The sequence below is a fragment of the Phyllobates terribilis genome, unplaced genomic scaffold (assembly GCF_046119375.1).
Source record: "Phyllobates terribilis strain yellow unplaced genomic scaffold, ASM4611937v1 Scaffold_7806__1_contigs__length_35314, whole genome shotgun sequence".
In the NCBI taxonomy this organism is placed as follows: Eukaryota; Metazoa; Chordata; class Amphibia; order Anura; family Dendrobatidae; genus Phyllobates; species Phyllobates terribilis.
The window spans coordinates 7,923-28,144 of NW_027370546.1; the positions used below are offsets into that span (position 1 = coordinate 7,923).

Below are 20,222 nucleotides of genomic sequence, written 5' to 3' on the forward strand. Positions count from 1 at the left end.
AAAAATTAGTCCGCACTTGATTAACCCTATATATGTGTATACACACACATATATATATAAGTTGTTTCCGGTGCGTACGAATTTTCCGTGTGAACTATGCGGACTCATCACAGTCGTTGTTTCGTTTTGATCAATAAGCACTCTACACGCTCCAGTGCACTACCAAATGCACTACTCATCACAAGTGGGTGCACTTTTCAGCATATTAGTGAACTCTCCAGCACACTACCAAGTGCACTACTCGGTGCATGCTAGTGCATTTTGCAAGTGCACTACTAGTGCACTCCCAAGTAGTACACTTGTGCACTACTCAATACACTACGGTGCACTTCTCAATAGTGTATTGGTGCACTCCTGATTGCACTGCCAAGTGGACTACCAAGTGCACTACTGGTGCACTCGCGAGTGCACTACCAAGTGCACTCCACAGTAGTGTACTGGTGCACTTCTAGTAGTGCACTGATTCACTATCCAGTAATACACCGGTGTACTATCTTAGTCATCACAGTCCTCGTGGAAAAATTAGTCCTCACCGGATTAACCCTTAAATATATTCTCTCTCTCTCTCTCTCTCTCTCTCTATATATATATATATATATAAATAGATAGATTTAGGTTCTAGTAAAATAGTCTCTTACAGTAAAACGATAGTACTATTCTTATATGTTAGATTAAAGTGAATCAGACGGCTCAGATTAAAAAACAAAAATTCCAAATAATTTTTTAAAATAAAGTGCCATTAAATTAAAAAAATCTCAGATTTATAGGATTGTATGGTTATCTCTACCCTACTTCTCTTATTCTACCCCTCCAAAATTGATTTCTTTTCCTCTACCTTGACGTCCCTCTATCGACCCCTCATCCGCCGCCTCTCCTGAACCTGACTCCGCCACCGCATCTCATGCGTCTGACGTTGCACAATACTGATAAATCTTCCGATTTTAATTGCTATTTTCCAAGTGACAATTACACGTCTGGGGAGAAGGACCGCACTCGCTTTGCATTTTCCAGTTTGGTTACTCCTTTCGTTGATATGATCGGCGTCTCGACTCGGATAGCGAGGTGAATTCGAGCAACTTATTTTTCCTGTTTTAATACTAAGTTTTAAAATCAAATTTGTGTACGTTGAAAGTAAAGAGATCATGCTACTGTTGAGATTCTACGGAATCCGGCACCAAGCAGGAGCTTGCTAAAGCAGACTAGAGTGTTGAATTTCATAATTTGTGAGAAAAGGTTTTTTTTGGAAACTTTGGGGTTTGATTATTTCCAGAGCCTATGTTTTTAAGTTTAATTGCTTAGCATATGTGTTTGATTGTGTTTACAGAAACGTCGACATATCTCTTTATGAAAAGTTCATATAAAGATGATTCCATTGGCAATGCACACAGACATGGCTTCAATGCTGGATGATGTTATTGATTATTTAAGACATTTTCAGCAAAAGTTCGGGTGACTCTTTTAAAATACTCTTATATTGTCAATTTTTGATATTATGAAGTGGAGTGATAGACATGTTTGTTTGTTTGCTTGGTTTGCAGATGTTAGCTTTAAGAAATGGGTCATCTTTGCACCCATATTACATGTCAGGGATGAACTCTGCCCGGCAAACTCTTGCAAGAATTGGCTTTAATGTGGAAGATGAAGTTTCTTGTTTCAGTAGAGGAGTAGGCTCTGCATACAGAAATCAGAATTTTCCATGACTGTATGGTTTCCAAGATGGGAAGACATTCAAAATGGAGACTAGCAAATCAGCACATTCCTTCTCTCTTAATCCATCAATTAGTGCTCACTAATTTTTTCCTTTTACTAAAGGATAGTTCGTTGTATCAATTCCGACCTAGTTTAATCAATCAGAGGGTTGCTGATTTTCTGGCCGGTGAGCGGTATTCATACATAAGATGGAAACTTGCTACTCGAATTCACGAATACCTTCAATTGAAGCCTGAATAACTTGTATATGAGAAACGAAAACACAAAATAGGATCAGGGACAAGTGTTCGAATTCACGAACAGTCATACAATTAACTCAAAGAACACGAAAATCAGTAATCAATTTGCGAAAATCATAACTCAAAATATCGAAAATCATTACTCAAAATCACGAAAAACACAATACGCAAGAAGTGAAATTGTGTTTTTCCTAACAAGAAAAATATTCGAAAGAAAATCAACATTTTGTAAAGTTGGTTTCTGGAGAAAAAAAACATAATTGAAAATCAATAATCAAATCACGAAAATCATTACTCAAATTTTCGAAAAGCATAATTTGCAAACATTGAAATTAGGTTATTCGTAATAGAGAAATCGCGAAAATCATAACTCAAAATCATGAAAATCATTACTCAAATCATGAAAATCATTACTCAAATTCAACATGAAGAAAACGTCTTATAGTTGATTTTGGGGGAAAACAATGAAAATCATTACTCAAATCTCGAAAATCATTACTCAAATTCGCGAAAAACAAAAATCGGAAACATTGAAATTGGGTTATTCGTAACAGAGAAATTGATAAAAATAGAACGAGAAAGTTTGACAGCTTTTTGTGAACAACAACCAACAAGTATTGAATCGCAAAAATATACAATAAATTCCGAAAACTGTATGGTAACTGGAAAAAATGCACCTTTATGGATCTAGAAAAAATCGTAATCCCTGAACGAAGAAACTCTTGAACAATGAAGCAGAAAAAATCTTTAATGAATTCTCTAATAGATGGGATAATTAGGAGAGCGTTGTTGAAAAAGAGAAAGTAAAAAGTAATTACTATTTTTGATTTTCTATCTTTTTTTCCATTCCTAGATTCTCTCCACTTTTTATAATTAATTTTCTTTTAATCAATCTAATTATTCCATTAAAGTCCAGCCCATTCAATTTCTTCAATCTAATGGTCTAGATTGGTACCGTTTTACCACAAAAACCGTTTTACCGGAATCCACCTCTCTTTCTATATATATAGATATAGATAGATTTAGGCTCTAGTTAAACAGTCTCTCAGAGTAAAACGATAGTACTATTCTTATACGTTAGATTATAGTGAATCAGACGATTTAGATTAAAAAACAATAATTCAAAATAATCTTTTAAATTAAAGTGGCAATAAATTTAAAAAATCCCAGATTTATAGGATTGTGGGGTTCTCTTCAAAGTGGTGTATTTACTCTGTCTTCGTCTCTTTGTTGCTTCCGCTGAAATATATACATCTATCAATTTACTCTCCTCCTCCTGCTATCTATCGGATTCAATTCACATGTACTTTTAAATCCTCTGTCTCTTTCCTGTTAATCCTCCGTCTAAATCCTCCGTCTCTTTAATGTGAGTTTATAACCTCCGTTTTAGCTTGTGGGTATTTTGGATTACATGAAAGTAGTGAGCAATCAGGGGATGTTTTCAATTACTACTCACAGAAACAAAGCTCTAAGATCTTCCGGTTTTCAAATTTGAGTGGTAATTTGGGTTTGCACGAATTGAAAACAAACTCTTCTTGCCAAAGCTATCAAAGCACATCTTGGGTTTACTTGAATTGAAAACAAAATTCAGGGGTAATTGAAAACAATTTTGAGTGGTAATTCAGGGGTAATTTTGAGTGGTAATTCAGGGGTAATTTGATTTTCGTGATTTAATCTCTCTTTTGTTGTTAATGGATGTGTGTCAATGAATTAGAGTTTGAGCTATGACCTACTAAGATGTACTCAAATTACATATGAAAATCAGTACTCAAATAACGAAAATCATTACTCAAATTCTAGAAAAATAGAATTTGCAAACATTGAAATTGGGTATTCGTAACATTGAAATCACGAAAATCGTAAATGGAAATCACGAAAATCATTAGTCAAAATCGTGAAAACCCAAATTCGCAAACATTATAATAGGGTTACCCGTAACAACGAAATTGCAAAAATCGTAACTCGAAATCACAAAAATCATTAATCAAAATCAGAACATAAATCATGAAAATCATTACTCAAATTCAACATGAAGAAAGCGTCTTACGGTTGAGTTCTGGGAAAAACATAACCGAAAATCATTACTCAAATTCACAAACAAAAGAATTTGCAAACATTGAAATTGAATTATTTGTAACAGAGAAATCGCGAAAAAACAGAACGAGAAAGTTTGACAGTAATCTGGGAAAAACATGTATTGTATCGCGAAAAATATACAACAAATTCCGAAAACTGTATGATAACTGAAATAACGCACCTATATGGATCTTGAAAAAATCGTAATCCCGAAACGAATAAATCTTGAATGATGAAAAGGAAAAAAATATTTAATGAATTCTCATGATATCGGTTTTTAAAAGGATAAAATCGCAATCAATTAAAGCAGTTTTATTTTTCGATATTTGAGTACTAATTTTCGGTTGTGTTTTTCCCAAAAATCAGTTACGAATGAATAAGTCTGATAGTGAAAAATAATTTGGGATCGTGAAAAACACGTCCTAGAGTGTGAAAAATATCTCTTAGAGCGTGAAAATATAGTTCCTATACTCTTTTAGATTGTGAACAACGAATCTTAGATAGTGAAAAATAAGTTTCAGATTATGAAAAGCAAGTTTCGAATCGTGAAAAACAAGCTTGATCAACAAGTTTTAGATTGTGAACAATGAATCTTAGATCACAAAGAACAAGTTTCAGACTATGAAAAACGAGTTTCAGATCATGAAAAACAAATGTGAAGTGTGAACAAAGAAGTTTTGGATTGTGAAGAATGAATCTTTGATCGTGAAAAAAAAGTTTTTGTATGTGAAAAACGAGTTTCGGATTGTGAAAACAAGTGTAAAAGCATGAACAACAAGTCCTACCTCATGAAAAGCAAGTTTTAGAGTGAACAACAAGTCTTAGATTCTAAAAACGAGGATAACCCAAATTCAACCAGAATTAGAGAACATAACCATAATGCACCAAAAAATGCAACAAAAAATAGACATAAACACCAGTTCAAAACCGAAACAATGGTCAAAGATGCAGAATTTCATCCCTCATAAATAACTATACATGCTTAATCTACCAGATTATCAATCTGCAACAACAAAAAAAATCTAGAGAAAGGCCTTGTTTTTCGTCCTCCTCTAATTTTTGTGCTTTCTTGGCCTAATTGCAGGGTTTTGAAACCCAAACCCGATAGCCCTGTCATCAGTAAACTCAACATCACACATATAAGACGACGATGTACCATCTATTGAATCAAAAGGGAAACTGAATTAACATGACTGAGAGAAGAACAAAATTAACCCTAAATCATTGTATTACGTTGAATCAAAAGGGGGATTTATTGAATTCGTGCCTGTACAAAGAAATCAAGCCTTTTTAACTATGGCAGATCCTAATGGAGGCCCCCTAGGTATAGCTGTTGTCACAATAAAAGCCCCTAATAAAAATGTCCTTTAAACGCAAACCAGAAACTTGATTAGGTCAAAATACTCGAACGAAGTTGAAATAACTCACTTTTAGATTAGAATCTAAGGCGATGGGCTTATAGGTACTCTAGGACACCGGATTCTACAGGTCGGAATTCCATTAGGGATGCTTGAGAGAGTCTTTGTGTAGATTCAACATGCCTGCACATTTTTTTAATCATCAAATTAGAAAGTTGAACCAGTCAAAAAACGGGATCATTATTGACTTTTGAGTTCCAAATGTTAGATCCCCTATACAGCGTATTTGAAATCCTAAAGCTCGTAATTTCGTGTACTCACAAGAAATTCAGAGATCTAAATATCTTATTTGATTGCATACAGATGAGGAACAACATAATCATAACAAAACAGAAAGAGAAATCGATTATAGCTGCAGTTTGAGTCTACACACGAAATTGAGATGAATTGAATTGAGGCGAAGTTAGGGGTGAAGTCGATGAGAGACGAAATCATTGTATTACGTTGAATCAAAAGGGGGATTCACTGATTTCTTACCTGTACAAGAAGGCGAGATCGAAAGGCGAGCAGGGGGCGAATGAATAATGGGGAGAGGGTCGAATTCGGCGTACAGAGAGCCAGAGCAGAACGCCACCGGTCGAAGGGAATGAATTGAAGGCAGGGGGGTCGAATTCGGCGTACAGAGACCCAGAGTAGAACACCACCGGTCGAAGGGAAGGAATTGAAGGCGGGGGTCGAATTCGGCGTAGACAAGTGCAAGACGGTACCAGTCGGAGAGAACCAAAGCAGAACGACACTGATGCAAGAAAAAGACAGACGACGTGAGAGAACAAGGTGGCGTTGGAATACTAAGCAAATGATAGAGGAGGTGGATTAGAGAAGGTGAGGATGAATTGGAAGAAAGAGGATCAGTAAATCCCTAAAAGGAGGGAACGTATTTTTTTATTTACAAGATTTGTTCCTAATTAGATATTACTGTTTTTTTTTAATTTAATCTTGATCGTCCATTTCACTCAAATCTGACGTTCTATAATGATACTACCGTTTTACTATAAAAGTCTGTTTTACTGGATCCTAAATCTATATACATATAGATAGATAGATTTCAAATGCAAATGATACTCTGAGTTCCTCGATGCGTTCTACTGTAAATTGAAGAGGCAAAGTCTATGTGACAACACTCAGACAACCATAGTATCAACGTCTTCATATGACAAAAATCCACAAGCAACCACTATCGACGAACTGTGATAATTCAATTCAACAAAATGAGCAAAAGGCATTTATTTAGTATCTTGTCAAGTGAGTTGTGTCAAATTTCACAACACCAACAAAATCCTTTCTCATATCCCACCATCTTTCATTAAACCAAAATACATGAATAAGTCCTCCTTTTGAATCCCTTTGGATTGGTTTTGAATTGCTCCCCAACATTCATTACATCACCTTGTAATCTTGAAATTGAATGGTAGTCATGCCCTCCACTTTCTAAACAAGTCAATTGATACTCACTCATATACTTGTATTTAATCATACATCTACTATCAGATAGAACATTTTGAGGTGTGAAATATAGTAAAAATGGAGGTACATAATGTCCCTACACTTCGAATTCAGTATACTCAGACACGAACGATGATACCATACGCCATGATTACCATTATTGAACTATATAATCATCTGAAATACAAAAAAAAAATTTAATCAGCAGCTCTCACTTCCTTCCTACAACGCCCTATCCCCCTAACAAGTAGTAACAAATGAAACTTATAAAAAAATATAGGATAAAAACAAAAAAAACATAGTAAAAGGCCTCTCTGGTAGCAGCAAGTATAGCCATCTCTAAAAAGACATAGCAAGTGCAGGGCCATAGCCATCTCTATGAGCCTTCTGCCATCTCCAAGCAACCCCAAGGCTGTGTTCAAGATCAGTGTACTTAGCAGTCCAGTTAAGCTCCATCTTGATCTTGGTGGGGTCACTGTACACCTCAGCATAGTCCCCTGGCCTACGTGGCAAGTATTCGACCTTGATGGCAGCCCCGGTCGCCTTCATGCACGCTTTTACAAACTCCTTTACTGATCGCCCTCTTCCTGTGCCCACGTTGTAGATACCCACCTTACCGGGGGTTGCCTTTTCGAGGGCTTTGACGTGCGCGTCAACTAGGTCTGTTACGTCGATGTAGTCTCGTATGCATGTCCCGTCTTCGGTTTTGTAGTCCGTCCCTCTCACCTGTAGTTTTCGAACTCCATATCACTATAACTGTGTTTTGCCGCAAGGGCGAAGAATAGATGTAGAGACCTAGCACAAAATCAACCCGGCCCGTAAAACCGACCCAACCCATTGTTGGGTCATACAAACTCGACCCATTTTTAGACGAAACCTGTTTTGCCCCGACCTATTTTTACATGAAACCTGTTTTGACCCGACCTGATGACTCGAGAAATTCATAGAGCAAATATAACCCGACCCGTTGGATCGAGAATATAAGCATAACAAATATGAAAATAATTAAAAAAAGTTAAAAATTACAAAAAAAAAAATTAAATAGTATTTATTTATTTATCAATTTGCCAGAGTTTTTTTATTATTCTTTTAAGAAAAAGTACAAAAAAGGGTAAAAAAAATCCACGAACCTTTTACCCGACCCGACCCGATATTAAACACGAAAAAGTTCCACCAAAAATGACCCGAACCCAACCCGCCTGACCCAAGTGCTATTACCTTTAGACCGGGGGTTATGCCACGAGCGGCATCGAAACAGGCACCTGAAATTCGTCCATGATCACGAAGCTCCGGTCTAGGGGCCTCCCCTAACCTTCCATCTGGGTCCGATCCGATTACGTTAAAGTACCTAAATGTACCAACAAATAAAAAGAGAAATGGATTAAAGACAAATTTTCAACTACTACTTGTTCTCACATCATGACTATACAATATCATCTAGATTTAAACCAGAAAATATATATAATATCATCTACAAATGACTAAATAACTCCAAACCACCGATTTCCAATTCTCTACAATCAAACATAGTGGGTTTTCTTTTCTAGGGTGTGAATGGCCAAAGACAGATTTTTCGTTTATGGACAAACAGCTCAATAGCTTTGAGGTTTAACAAGTGCCATTACTAGAGAAAAGAAGATGGAAATAAGAAGCCGCCACAAGGCCATGTCAGCTTCAGCAGGTGCATTTTAAGAGTAGATAAACTAACCTTAAAATCATGACAGCCATGTCTGAGTTTTTGGAGAGATCAAGAATGATATCCTCTGCCATTTTCTTAGCTTTACCATAAGGATTGATTGGCACCTGCAAGTTATTCATTGAATTAGATTGGTTTGATAACCAACAAGACGTTATGGAAACTAATCTGAAACAAAGACATCACACTTCTATGTAGCTACCTGAGGTGTTGTCTCTGTAATGGGCATTTTCTCAGGCTCGCCGTATGTTGCACAGGTACTAGAATATATTAACGTCTTCACACCATGAGATGCTATGGCTTCCAATACTACTAAAGTATTCGATGTAATGTTGTGATAGTACCTACCAAAGCACAAGGTAACTGAATTTTTCAAAACAGGTTGCTAAAAAAAGTTTGCTGTAATTAACAAAAATATGAGAAGTGAAAAAAGAAAGATCTAAAATTTCTTATCAAGAAGTCATTGATGATAAAAACTTCAGATTAATAAAATATAAAAAACAGAAGCAAGAGCACAGAAATAAGGAAAACACTATTCCTGAAGTTCAACATACCGAAGAGGGTCAAGAGTGCTTTCTCCAACATAAGCTACAGCGGCAAAATGCATTACAGCATCAAATGCATTTTCAGAGAAAATTTTATTGACCTGGAACCGCAATTAAGGAAAAAAAAAGCATCATAACAAGTCCTAGAGAGAGCAAATAAACACACAAGAAAAAAAATTGATATAATAGAAAAGGTTACAGCTTTGGCATCTCCAAGATCAGCATATATAAATTGAAGTCTTCCAGGTTCAGGGTACAATTCTTGCAAAATTCTAACAGCTGCTAGATTTCCTCGGGAGAGATTATCCTGTAATATAAAGAGGCTTTTTTAGTGAATTTCAAACAGTCAAATGTAACTACATGCATATATAGCTGACAAGAAAGAAAAATACCACAATAGTCACACGATAGTTGTCTTTTAAAAGACGTAATGCTGCATGTGATCCGATATATCCAGCACCGCCCGTTACTAATACATGAGTTACCCCCTCTTCATGAATGGAGAACTACAAGAAGGTGAAAGGTTATTTTTCTGATTATCCATTAGAAATGAAATTATTAAACATAAAAATATCAATTTACCTGGCTAGGGGTAGTGAAATTAGAAGACTGTTTGAGAAAGAATAGACAAAATGCAACCAGTGCAGCAACAGAAAGAAGTTTCCAGACGATGTTGCTTTTGCGCTTTGGATCTGTAAGATCCATTCCTGTAATAAGACAGAACAAAGGTAAGAGAACAGAATGACATATTCAAATGTTGCATAAAGAAGAAACAAGAAATTCATAAACTCTTTGAGCCCAACAGTTTGCATGCCAAGTAAAAACTAGATTCATGATTAGACGATTCCAGCACTTCTAGTAGGACACAAACAACAGTATGAGCAGAAATTAGATTCATGATTGAGAATTGGTTTGCATTTCTCAACAAAAATTCCCATAGGCTTTATCAGATCCACCCAGGAGAATTTAGTTTGAGCAACTGCAAAAAATAAATATAAATGGTGATACAAAGAGAGAGCTTACCACCCAGAGAAGCTCTATTTGGTCTTGGTTGTCTACTCTTGGTTGAGTTTAACATATTTGGGAGCTGAAATCTTGCAGAGAGAATTTTCACCACTGAGGAGCTGGTAATCAGAGGCTGAAATTACACAGAAACAAAGAAGAAGATCAATGCAAGTCATCATGATGATAAATCTGCAAAAAGTGCAATTGGAAACCTAGCACAGTAAAACGAGCAAGCAATTGCATCAATACACATCTGAACAGAACCCACAAAGCCTTAATTAGGAGACTTCAATTTTCAGATGGATGAACCCTCACAAAGTTGAAAATTTCAAAAGCAATCACCATATGGAGCGAAGAAATTCAATTTAGAGAGCAAGGCTCACATCAAAGTTTGGGAAAGGGGGGGAATTCTACAAATCAAATTCGACGAGCAAAAAGAAAAGGAGAGGTATAGAAATGAACCATTATAGTTTTGTCTATCATTGCACAAGGACGAAGAGCCAGAGAATTTTAAATTGGTACAAACAAAACCCTAAGTAGAATTTTTGATGTGGGGAAAACAGAGAGAACCGAATATTAATAAGCAGCAAATCAAATGCCAACCCAGAAACCAAATTCATAATACAAAAGCAAAAAGCAGTAAAGTTAGGGAACACCATTAAAAGCAAATGCAGTAAAATTAAAATTACCAGAAATGTGGGGTATGTTTGATCAACGGCAAAACATCAGCAAGAAGGGCCACCATGAGAAGCCACGAAACAAACTCAAAATTGGCAGGGCCACCTTAAGAAATCGATCAATTGCACGAAGTAATGAATACCCAGAAGAGATCTGCCCAAATATGAAAGGATTTTGGGTGGAAATATACCGAGAGATTATGACGAAAGAAAAGTCAGAATTTTCCTTGGGGAATTTCGGTAAAACCCCACTTAGGCTAGTTATATTGTAACGGATGGAAACCACTATCTACACAAAGACGAAACTCGTGCATAAAAAGGGGAAATTTAGAGTAGAAATCACGTTGTTGCATCAAGAAGATGGACAATGAAGTTTTAGGACAGGGAAAAGGGAGTAATGACAGAAGAAAAGGAGGGAGAAAGAGGTGGGGCCAATGAGAATCTACCACGTCGACCTAATTTAATGGGTACGTTTGAATCGAAGCCAGACGGCGAAGAGAGGAAGAAGAAGTCCGTTTTGGGTTGCTAGTTTTGCTGGGGTCGGTTGACTTAGTGGACTTTTAGGGTTTATATTATTAATTACTATTTTATTCAAAACTACACATATTTTATTATTACAAATCATGATCATTATTCAAAATTTTCAAAAGTTCACTTTTCCTATTGTTATAAAAAAATATTATTATCTATACATATACATTAAAGTTTTGTAAACTTTTGTTGGACATATTATTATCTGAATAAGATCCGGTGTGAAGTGTCATTATAGTGTGAAGTGCGAAGTTTATCGGGTACACATATAACACGCTAATGCTCACATATAACACGCAATCGTTCACTTCTAAGGGGATAAAAAAATCACCCGGAAAACGTAAAAAAAATCACCATTATTTACAAAAATGTCACCACGTGGATTTATTAAAAAAACCATCTTTTAATCTCAGCCCCCCATTTTTTAATCTAGTGACTCAACATTCTTCACATTTCACACCATAAGGGCACTTCACACCGGAATCCACCTCATTATTATCTTAATATCTTTATCATATTCACTTTTAGATTTTTTTTTTAAATGTTTATTTGATTCAGAAAATATTGGATGGAACCTAGCAACTATAATGTCTGTAGCCTTAGAAGTCTCATGCTAACGCAAAAAACTCGTCAAGAGGTCATCCAAACCTCGTTAATTGATTTTTACGGTGTTTCTTTTCTATCGATTCGATTTTTTTATCCACAAAATAAATATCTAGGCATATCTTATTTCTTTACATTTTAGACTCATATGAAGTTTTGTTCCTTGCTACAGCTCATAAAAATCGTTGTTATTCCAAGACTGCTCCCTAGACATGTTTGTCATTTTTGTTCACTTGAAACATGAAAAGCTAAAAAAATTATTGGTATAAGCAACAATCTATATCCTTAGAAACAACAAGTCTAGGGATAAAAGTATCAATTTCAGCACTTGTGAAATGAGAAACACGTGTAATATCTAGACAACATTTTTACCATTATCCAATAAATAGAAGGTTTGTGAAAGAAGTAGCTTCTAGAGTACAGAAGAGTAGCCGTGACTCGTGCCCATTATCGTCGCACCGCGGATCGGTGAATATATTTAGAGGGAAGGCGTGTTTAGGTGGTTACTGAAGATAGAAGATTTTGAAGGAGAGAAGATAAAAGGTTTTGTCCAACCACGACCCACTCCGTATCTGTCACGCCCCGCACCTGGGTGGCTATAGAAGATAAATTTAATCTGTTATACGCAACGACCGCGTGTTAGGGATAGCAGCAAGTGGTGTCTCCAGGACAAGGTGAAGAGGGAGATCGGGGATAGTAAGGCCAAGCGTGGTGTGTAGGGAAAGTGGGCATGTTTACTAATTTAGGTAGTAAAACTTCAATCCTTATTCACTATTATTGTTTTTTATTGAAATTAAATATTGATATAAGGAGCATTTTTAACAGAAAACTTCAATCCTAATTTAGGTAGTAAAACTTCAATCCTTATTCGCAAGACGTAGAATATCACTTGATATATCTTGGGGAGGGTATTTTATATAATTTTTAAATATATATAAGGAGCATTTTTAACAGAAAAATTTAATAATAATAACAGTCAATATGGATGGGTCAATGTAAGAAATAATAATGTAGGGGTGGTTTCTAGCAAATTTGGCGATATAAGGGATGGCTCCTTGCAAATTTCTCTTATATTAATGTATGGATGAATCAATCATTTTCTAAATTACTCTAAACATTTATAATGATATTATTATATAAACATTTCCTTGAAGTGAGTTTCTAAAACAATTTGTAAAATGATTTTATGTAGAAATAAAATGATTTTATTTAGAAAAGGTAACTCATTTACAATAATAAAACATTGTAATGTTCTTAGTTGTATCAATATTATTTTATTAAAAAAATTACTTTTTTTAAAGGAAAAAATATACAAAAGCCAATTAGTTACAACAATAAAATAATAATAATAATATTTTTTATCAAAACCTTGACATTTTTGTTTAAAAAAAAAAAGAATCTTATCATTTACAATAATTTAGTATTATATATACCATAGAATAAGCAAATACAATTTTAGTGACACTAAATATATATTTGCAAAATATTATAACTTTAATAAAATCATCCCATGTATGACACGAGTATTATATCGAACTACTTGTTATTATAAGTATTATCTATATGATACGATATAATCAAAATAAATATTAATGGGAAAAGTGTCAGGTGCAAACAAATCTTATGGTGTAAAATGAGAACAAATAAAAATGCAGAATAAGGATCCGGTAAAAACAATCCTTATGGTGTAAAGTGCGAACTTTCTCGGGTACACATATAACACACTAATGTTCACATATAACACGCTAATGTTCACATCTAAAGGGATAAAAAAATCACCCAGAAAACGTAAAATAAAATAAAAATAACAGTTCACCATTAATTACAAAAATGTCACAGCGTGGATTCATTAAAAACCCATCTTTTAATCTCAGCCCTCCATTTTCTAATCTAATGGCTCAACATGCTTCGCACTTCACACCATAAGAGTTGTTTTCACCGGAACTCACCTCTAAAAATTTATGTCGGAGATTCAAAAATGCATCCCAATAAAAATGCAAGCCGGAGGCCCAAAAATGCGTTCCAATAAAAATGCACGCCAGAAGCCCTTTTATGCATCTATATTTTTCATGTATTTTTAACACATTAGCATGCACCTTTAGCACATAAGCATGCACTCTCAACACATAAACTTGCATTTTGATTAATATGCATTGTGAGTTGACTTGAATGCATTTCAAAGATAAGAATGCAAAAAAGTAGGCATATATGTTGAAAATGCATGTTTATATCTTGAAAATGCATTCAAGTTCAGCTAGAAATTCATTTAAAATCAAATGTAAGTTTATGTGTTGAAAGTGGATGCTTATGTGCAAAAAAATGCATGCTAATGTGCAAAAAGTGCATGTTAATGTGTTAAAAATGCATGTAAAATATAGATGCATTTTTGGACCTCCGACATGCATTTTTGTTTACTTGTATTTTTGGGCCTCTGACATGCATTTTTATTAACATGCATTTTTTTGCCTCCGACATGCAATTTTTGGCCTCCGACATGCATTTTTTTATGGGCATGCATTTTTGGGCCTCCGACTTGCATTTTCTTGAAATGATCCAACGGTCTAGATTTGTTCTCATTTTGTATCATAAGATTTGTTTATACCTGAACCGAATCCATATTAATGAAATTAAATATATGTGTAAAACATTTTAAATTTAATGATACTTGTGAACATATATGAAAAGCATGAACACAATATTATTATTAAGTATTAACATTCATGATACTTGTGAACGTATATGAAAAGCATGAACACAATATTCATATGTTACGAGTATATTTCTACGCCTATAGGCGGATTCATGTAAAAACAAACGTTTTTATCGAATTTTTGTTGAATTAAGAATGAATAGATAATGAAGTTATGAATTTGTTTATTATTCAAACGTTTTCTCTGCAATCTTTGTAATTATTACTGCTTTTATTGTTTATACTGCGAATGAGCTTAAAACTCCTCCGTCACCATTTTCATGTTATGTCAAGAATTGATGACTCGAGAGGTTAGATCAGTTCCTTTCTTGTAAAAGCAAAAAAGAATATAATGAATGTTTCTTGTTGTCTTTTCCCCTCTCTTTTTTCACTTCACTTTATTGTACTAACTAGTTTAAGACCGGTGTTATGCACGGGAGTTTAAATTTTATAACATAGTTAGTGTCGTTACATAAATCTAAACGATAAAAAATTATAAAATAGAAAATAAATTGATAAAGAACGACAAAGGAACACGAGATTTGTTGATCAAGTTCACCGTAAACGGATACGTCCGAGGAATTTTAATTCAGGATCTCTAATACAACTTTATTAGTTAATGGGCATCATCTAACCAAATGGACATGATCTATTAAATTAGAAAAGTGTGCATTTTCCCCAATTAGTTAGTGTTATAAGTATCAATACTGAATACAATGATCATATCTGAGTTGATGAAACATTTGACAAATAAGCAAGCTCTTGAAACACTTCACTCACATCAATCACCTCAACTGCAATTTCACGTCCATGCAAGTTATCATCAGTCTTTTAGAAAATATATCAAGAATAACATCTATCACAAGTACATACATGTGAATCATTGCTTGAATTAGCAATAATAAGTGTAGAACAAGCAACACCAAGGAGATACCCTTGCCCATCCTTAAGATAAAAAAAAATCAACCATGGTGTATAATAAATTATTAGATTAAATCAAACAGAAGGTAAATAGTAAAATAGAATTAATGAGATTCATGGTGAAGAATGATTGACATACCTCATGAGTTCAAGTTTTGAAAAACCTCTTTGTATACAACGTTGAAGTTTGAGGTTGACTGTTTTTGTCACATATAAGAACTTTCAAACCCTTTTTGCTTGTAAAACTTGATAAGGTAACATATAATTGTCCATGAGAAAAAACAGGTCGAGGTAGGAACAAACCGACTCGAGACAATGATTGACCTTGACTTTTATTTATGGTCATAGTAAAACACACAATCAACAAAAATTGTCTAATCTGAAACCTGAAGCGAAATCGAGTATCTGATGGTGTAGTGCGAGGAATGTACACTCGATGACCTGCGTTACTTCCTGAGATTATGTCAGCTTGGATAACATGTGTTCCAAGTCGAGTAATTATCAGCTTCGTACCATCACATAGGCATGAGGACTGATCAATAGTTCTGGGAAGCATCACTGGAACACCTATCTTCAGTTTCCACATGTACTCACTTGAATACATTGTAGCATCACTGTTATAGTTATCATCAGACTTGCAAATAATGTCTGAGCTAAGATAGATCCTTTCTTAATCTGGTAGTTGAGACAGCATGTAATCATTGACCGTCTCGACAATCTCATGTGTTGAGGAAAGAATTGCCCTTTATTGGAAGTAATTAGCTGGACATTGAATGTCTATAAGAGGGAAACAAAGTTGCAATAATTGATGGAATTGGTTCAGTCACTTTGGTGATAAGTACTCCTGAAGGAAATTCTATGATTACCTCACCATCATTTTGACCACTTTCAACTCCACCACCAACTCTTAAGATCAATTCTGAAAATTCTTTTGATTCACAAATTTGTGATTTTGTGCACCCACGTTCTATCCGCATATTCCTTGTTAGTTTCATAACTTTACAGTGCTTCCAGAGAGATGAAGAATTAATCGTTGCTAAAACAATATCTTGCCTACTTCCTCCAACTATAAAATGTAAAATTTGTCTTAAATCTCCAACAAATACCACAACTTTACCATCAAAGGTAACTGCGTGCTATTTTGATTTGATGAACGCACTATGTCTCTTAATGTTCTATCAAGGGATTCAAAAGCAAACCTGATTGTCACTGGAGCTTCATCCCATATTATAAGTGAGGCCCTAGATATCAATTCAGCAAGATGTGTATATGGTTTTATATGACATGTTGAATCCTCATGTATATCTACTGGTATCTTAAATCTGGAATGTGCAGTCCTACCACCAGGAATCAAAAGTGAGAAAATTCCACTTGAAGCAAAATTAATCACAACTTCACCTTTCGAACCTAGGACAGCTGAAAGAAATATCCATATAAATGTTTTTTTCCAGTTCCTACATGTCCATAAAAAAGACACCTCCTTCTTTTGCATGCACCGCATCCATGATCTGAGGATACACAGATTTCTTTCCCTACATCATGAAAATTTTATGTAAAATTATACATTATTTATGATTAAAATTGCAGTTATTAATACAGCAAAGTATACTTCACCTCTTCATCAATAAAAAACAATGTCTTGGACTTTATCTCATCTTTAAGATAACAGTCCATTGACATAGAAGTCTAGCGTAAATTGTCATCTTCACATTTCTTTGTGACGTAAGGTATGTGAAAGCATGTATAATTGCCATGGCCTGCAGTTTACATAACATATATTAGAAATTGTAGAAAAAATATATTGAATTGAATGTATATAATTTGTATAAACCAATAGATGTATAAGTGTTAACCTCACCTTTGAAGCAATACGTAAGTTTGGTGGTAAGTATATTTGTGTGAATGATTATAAATTTCTGATTTGTAGCTTTATAAATATAACATATTCCATAGATTTTCTTATTTGTAGATTTGTAGATTTCTAATCTATTTGAATAATAGACACGTAATTTTTGATCTGTAGATTTGTTGCTATCAGTTTAGATATTGTTTTGATTATTATTAAACTGATTATCACGTGTAGAAAATTGATCATTTGTTCAGTTTGTTTTCACTGGATATTATTGTTAAACTGATTATCAAGTGAATGAATATAAATCTATGCGTGTTGGCGTAACATTGAATCTAAATTTATCCGAATTAATCAGACTTTATATATGAGATTTGTTGATTTTGTAAAATAAAAAATGTAAACATCATATCCGAACTAATCTGACATGTATACAGACTTTTTGTTTTGTTTTAAATCTCACTTTAACTGGATTTTTTTAGAGTTGATTCTTAATTTCATAAAACTCTCTTAGTTGTTGATTTTTTTCTGATTTTGGTGGGATTTAGATATGTGATTCGTTGTTGTTTTTTTACTTTTAATCTGTTTTGATTTGGAAGTAATCTGTTTTGATTTGGGTGGGATGTTAATAAAGTTTATAATTATTCGTTGCTATTTTTTATATAATTTGATTTGGCAGTAACTATATTTTATAATATGTTTTTAATCTTTTTATTCTATTTTTTTAATTTAGATATGTGATTCTTATTTTAATAAAACTCTCTTAGATTTATGTAGAGACACTAACTAATGTTATCATGTTAATGAAGTTTCATATAATCAAGGGAGGATTAAGGAGGACTTAAAAGAATTAAGGAGGACTTCGATGATTACAAGCATAGGAGAATGTTAAGAGAGAATTCCACTAATTGATGAAGGAGATGGAGAGTACAAACATCAAGGAATATATAAGCATCTAATTGTAATTAGAATGTTATTATAAGGTCTGATTTATACAATTTAATGTACATGCAGATGAGATTATTAATTTGAAACAAATAATAAGATGCATAACTTTTCAGAAATTTCAGATCCTATTATTTAGGTCCTATTATATTGTCTGGTATTTTTTAAATGAGAAGAATAATATCCTCAATCTTCAAGCATAATCTTTTAAAAATTTTAAATTAATAATGATGTGGCAATTATTTAATAGGTTATTTGAATTATTATTTTAAATTCATTGGTGAGGTGGATCAATAGGAAGTTGACATTTGGAGGACTTAACATCAGCTTTAGTAATTAAGTATTGATAATTTTACAAAGAAAGTTTAATATATTGGTGAGTACAAATAGTGTGTTAAAGGTCCAAAAACCAGATTTATATATTACCGTTTTGAAAAATATAATAGTGTTTTGAAAAATAAATCCCAGTTACGAAGTTGATAAGTTTACAAAGAAAGTTTAATATATTGGTGAATACAAATAGTGTGTTAAAGGTCCAAAAACCAGATTTATATATTACCGTTTTGAAAAATATAATAGTGTTTTGAAAAATAAATCCCAGTTACGAAGTCGAGTTTGCTCAAGAAGATGATTTGCACCTTAGAGTAAGCGGTTGATGAGTCACTCTATGATTATTATGAGAACTTCAAGAAGTTGGCGTCGAGTTATTGCTACCATGACTATGTCAAGCATGAGTTGATATTATACTTACATAGTGGACTTCGCGACAATGATCACTGATTAGTGAATTCAGCGTGTGGGGCGAAATATCATGATGAAGACTCATGCAAAGGCACTAATCATTATTGCTCATTTGGTTGAAGACTCTAGGCAGCGGCCTGGAGAGTTCAAAGAATGTGTGTACTGATGATAGCTTTGACAAAGATGAGTTAGCTATTTTGAAAGAATAAGTTCGCCTTTTGAAGCTAAAGTGCGCAACACGTCTACCGGATATGTCATTTCATGTTTGTCACGAGGATATCCACACAACTGCTTCCTGCCCTACGATACTAGTGGATGTGAATGAATTTGAAAGATCCATTAGAGAACAAGGTATAACCTTGTGCAGACTCAACATTATGCTGCTCCTCATATGCCCCCAACATTTGAAGAGATTCTGAAAGGTATGTTGCAAGCCAGTCTTGAGACCAAATAAGGAATTAATGCGATGAATAATAATTCAACACATTGTCTCAAAATCTGTCTCAAGAGAAGACACTGAATCAAGCATGGTTTAAAAGCTTGGAGAAGTAAATTAAAGAATTGACATATTCCTTCAAAGGTCTATAGAATGAGACCACGCGACACGTGAATGAGGTTTGGGCTGAACAGATTCAATACGTCAATTCAATAGGCGTGTGTCATGAAGAGAATGAGGTAGAGAAGAGTAGTGAGGAAATAGGATTGTTGTTGTGTGACTCCGAAGAAGACCATGCAAGAGGCACCCGCCTCTCTATTTGTGACGCCCGCCTCCCAGCTGTGTCACCAAGAGACAAGAGCATTCCCTTGAGCAGAGCCTGCTTCTCATCCATGGGCGCTCGCGGCTCCGAGTTTCAAACTTCCGCCCGGCTCCTGCCTGCTCATCACGAGCACCCGCCTGTCCTTGCTTTAGTTTCAAGCGATGACATCCATGCCCATTTAAGTGGCATATTGGTCGTTATGCACACTATAAAGATTAATTATTTATTTTCCTAAACTATCAAAATAACAAGTAAATGGTAAGAAAGGGTCGTACCCACATGGAGTAGGATTTTATTCAATAGGCGTGTGTCACGAAGAGAATGAGGTAGAGAAGAGTAGTGAGGAAACAGGATTGTTGTTGTGTGACTCCGAAGA

The 20,222-nt window shown here is 34.5% G+C and overlaps 1 protein-coding gene and 1 pseudogene across 1 annotated transcript; both read right to left on the reverse strand.

The window, feature by feature from the left end:
- Positions 1 to 7,225: 7,225 nt before the first annotated feature.
- Positions 7,226 to 10,205, reverse strand: LOC141251832 (uncharacterized). Its single transcript, XM_073670423.1, has 9 exons — positions 10,151 to 10,205; positions 9,710 to 9,834; positions 9,520 to 9,633; positions 9,327 to 9,434; positions 9,137 to 9,228; positions 8,785 to 8,926; positions 8,595 to 8,689; positions 8,105 to 8,234; positions 7,226 to 7,612 (listed from the first exon to the last, which is right to left on the reverse strand). The coding sequence occupies exons 1-9, from the start codon at positions 10,203 to 10,205 to the stop codon at positions 7,226 to 7,228; spliced, it is 1,248 nt and encodes a 415-aa protein (XP_073526524.1).
- Positions 10,206 to 15,693: 5,488 nt separating this feature from the next.
- Positions 15,694 to 17,054, reverse strand: LOC141251833 (ATP-dependent DNA helicase PIF1-like; annotated as a pseudogene).
- Between the last annotated feature and the right edge of the window lie 3,168 nt (positions 17,055 to 20,222).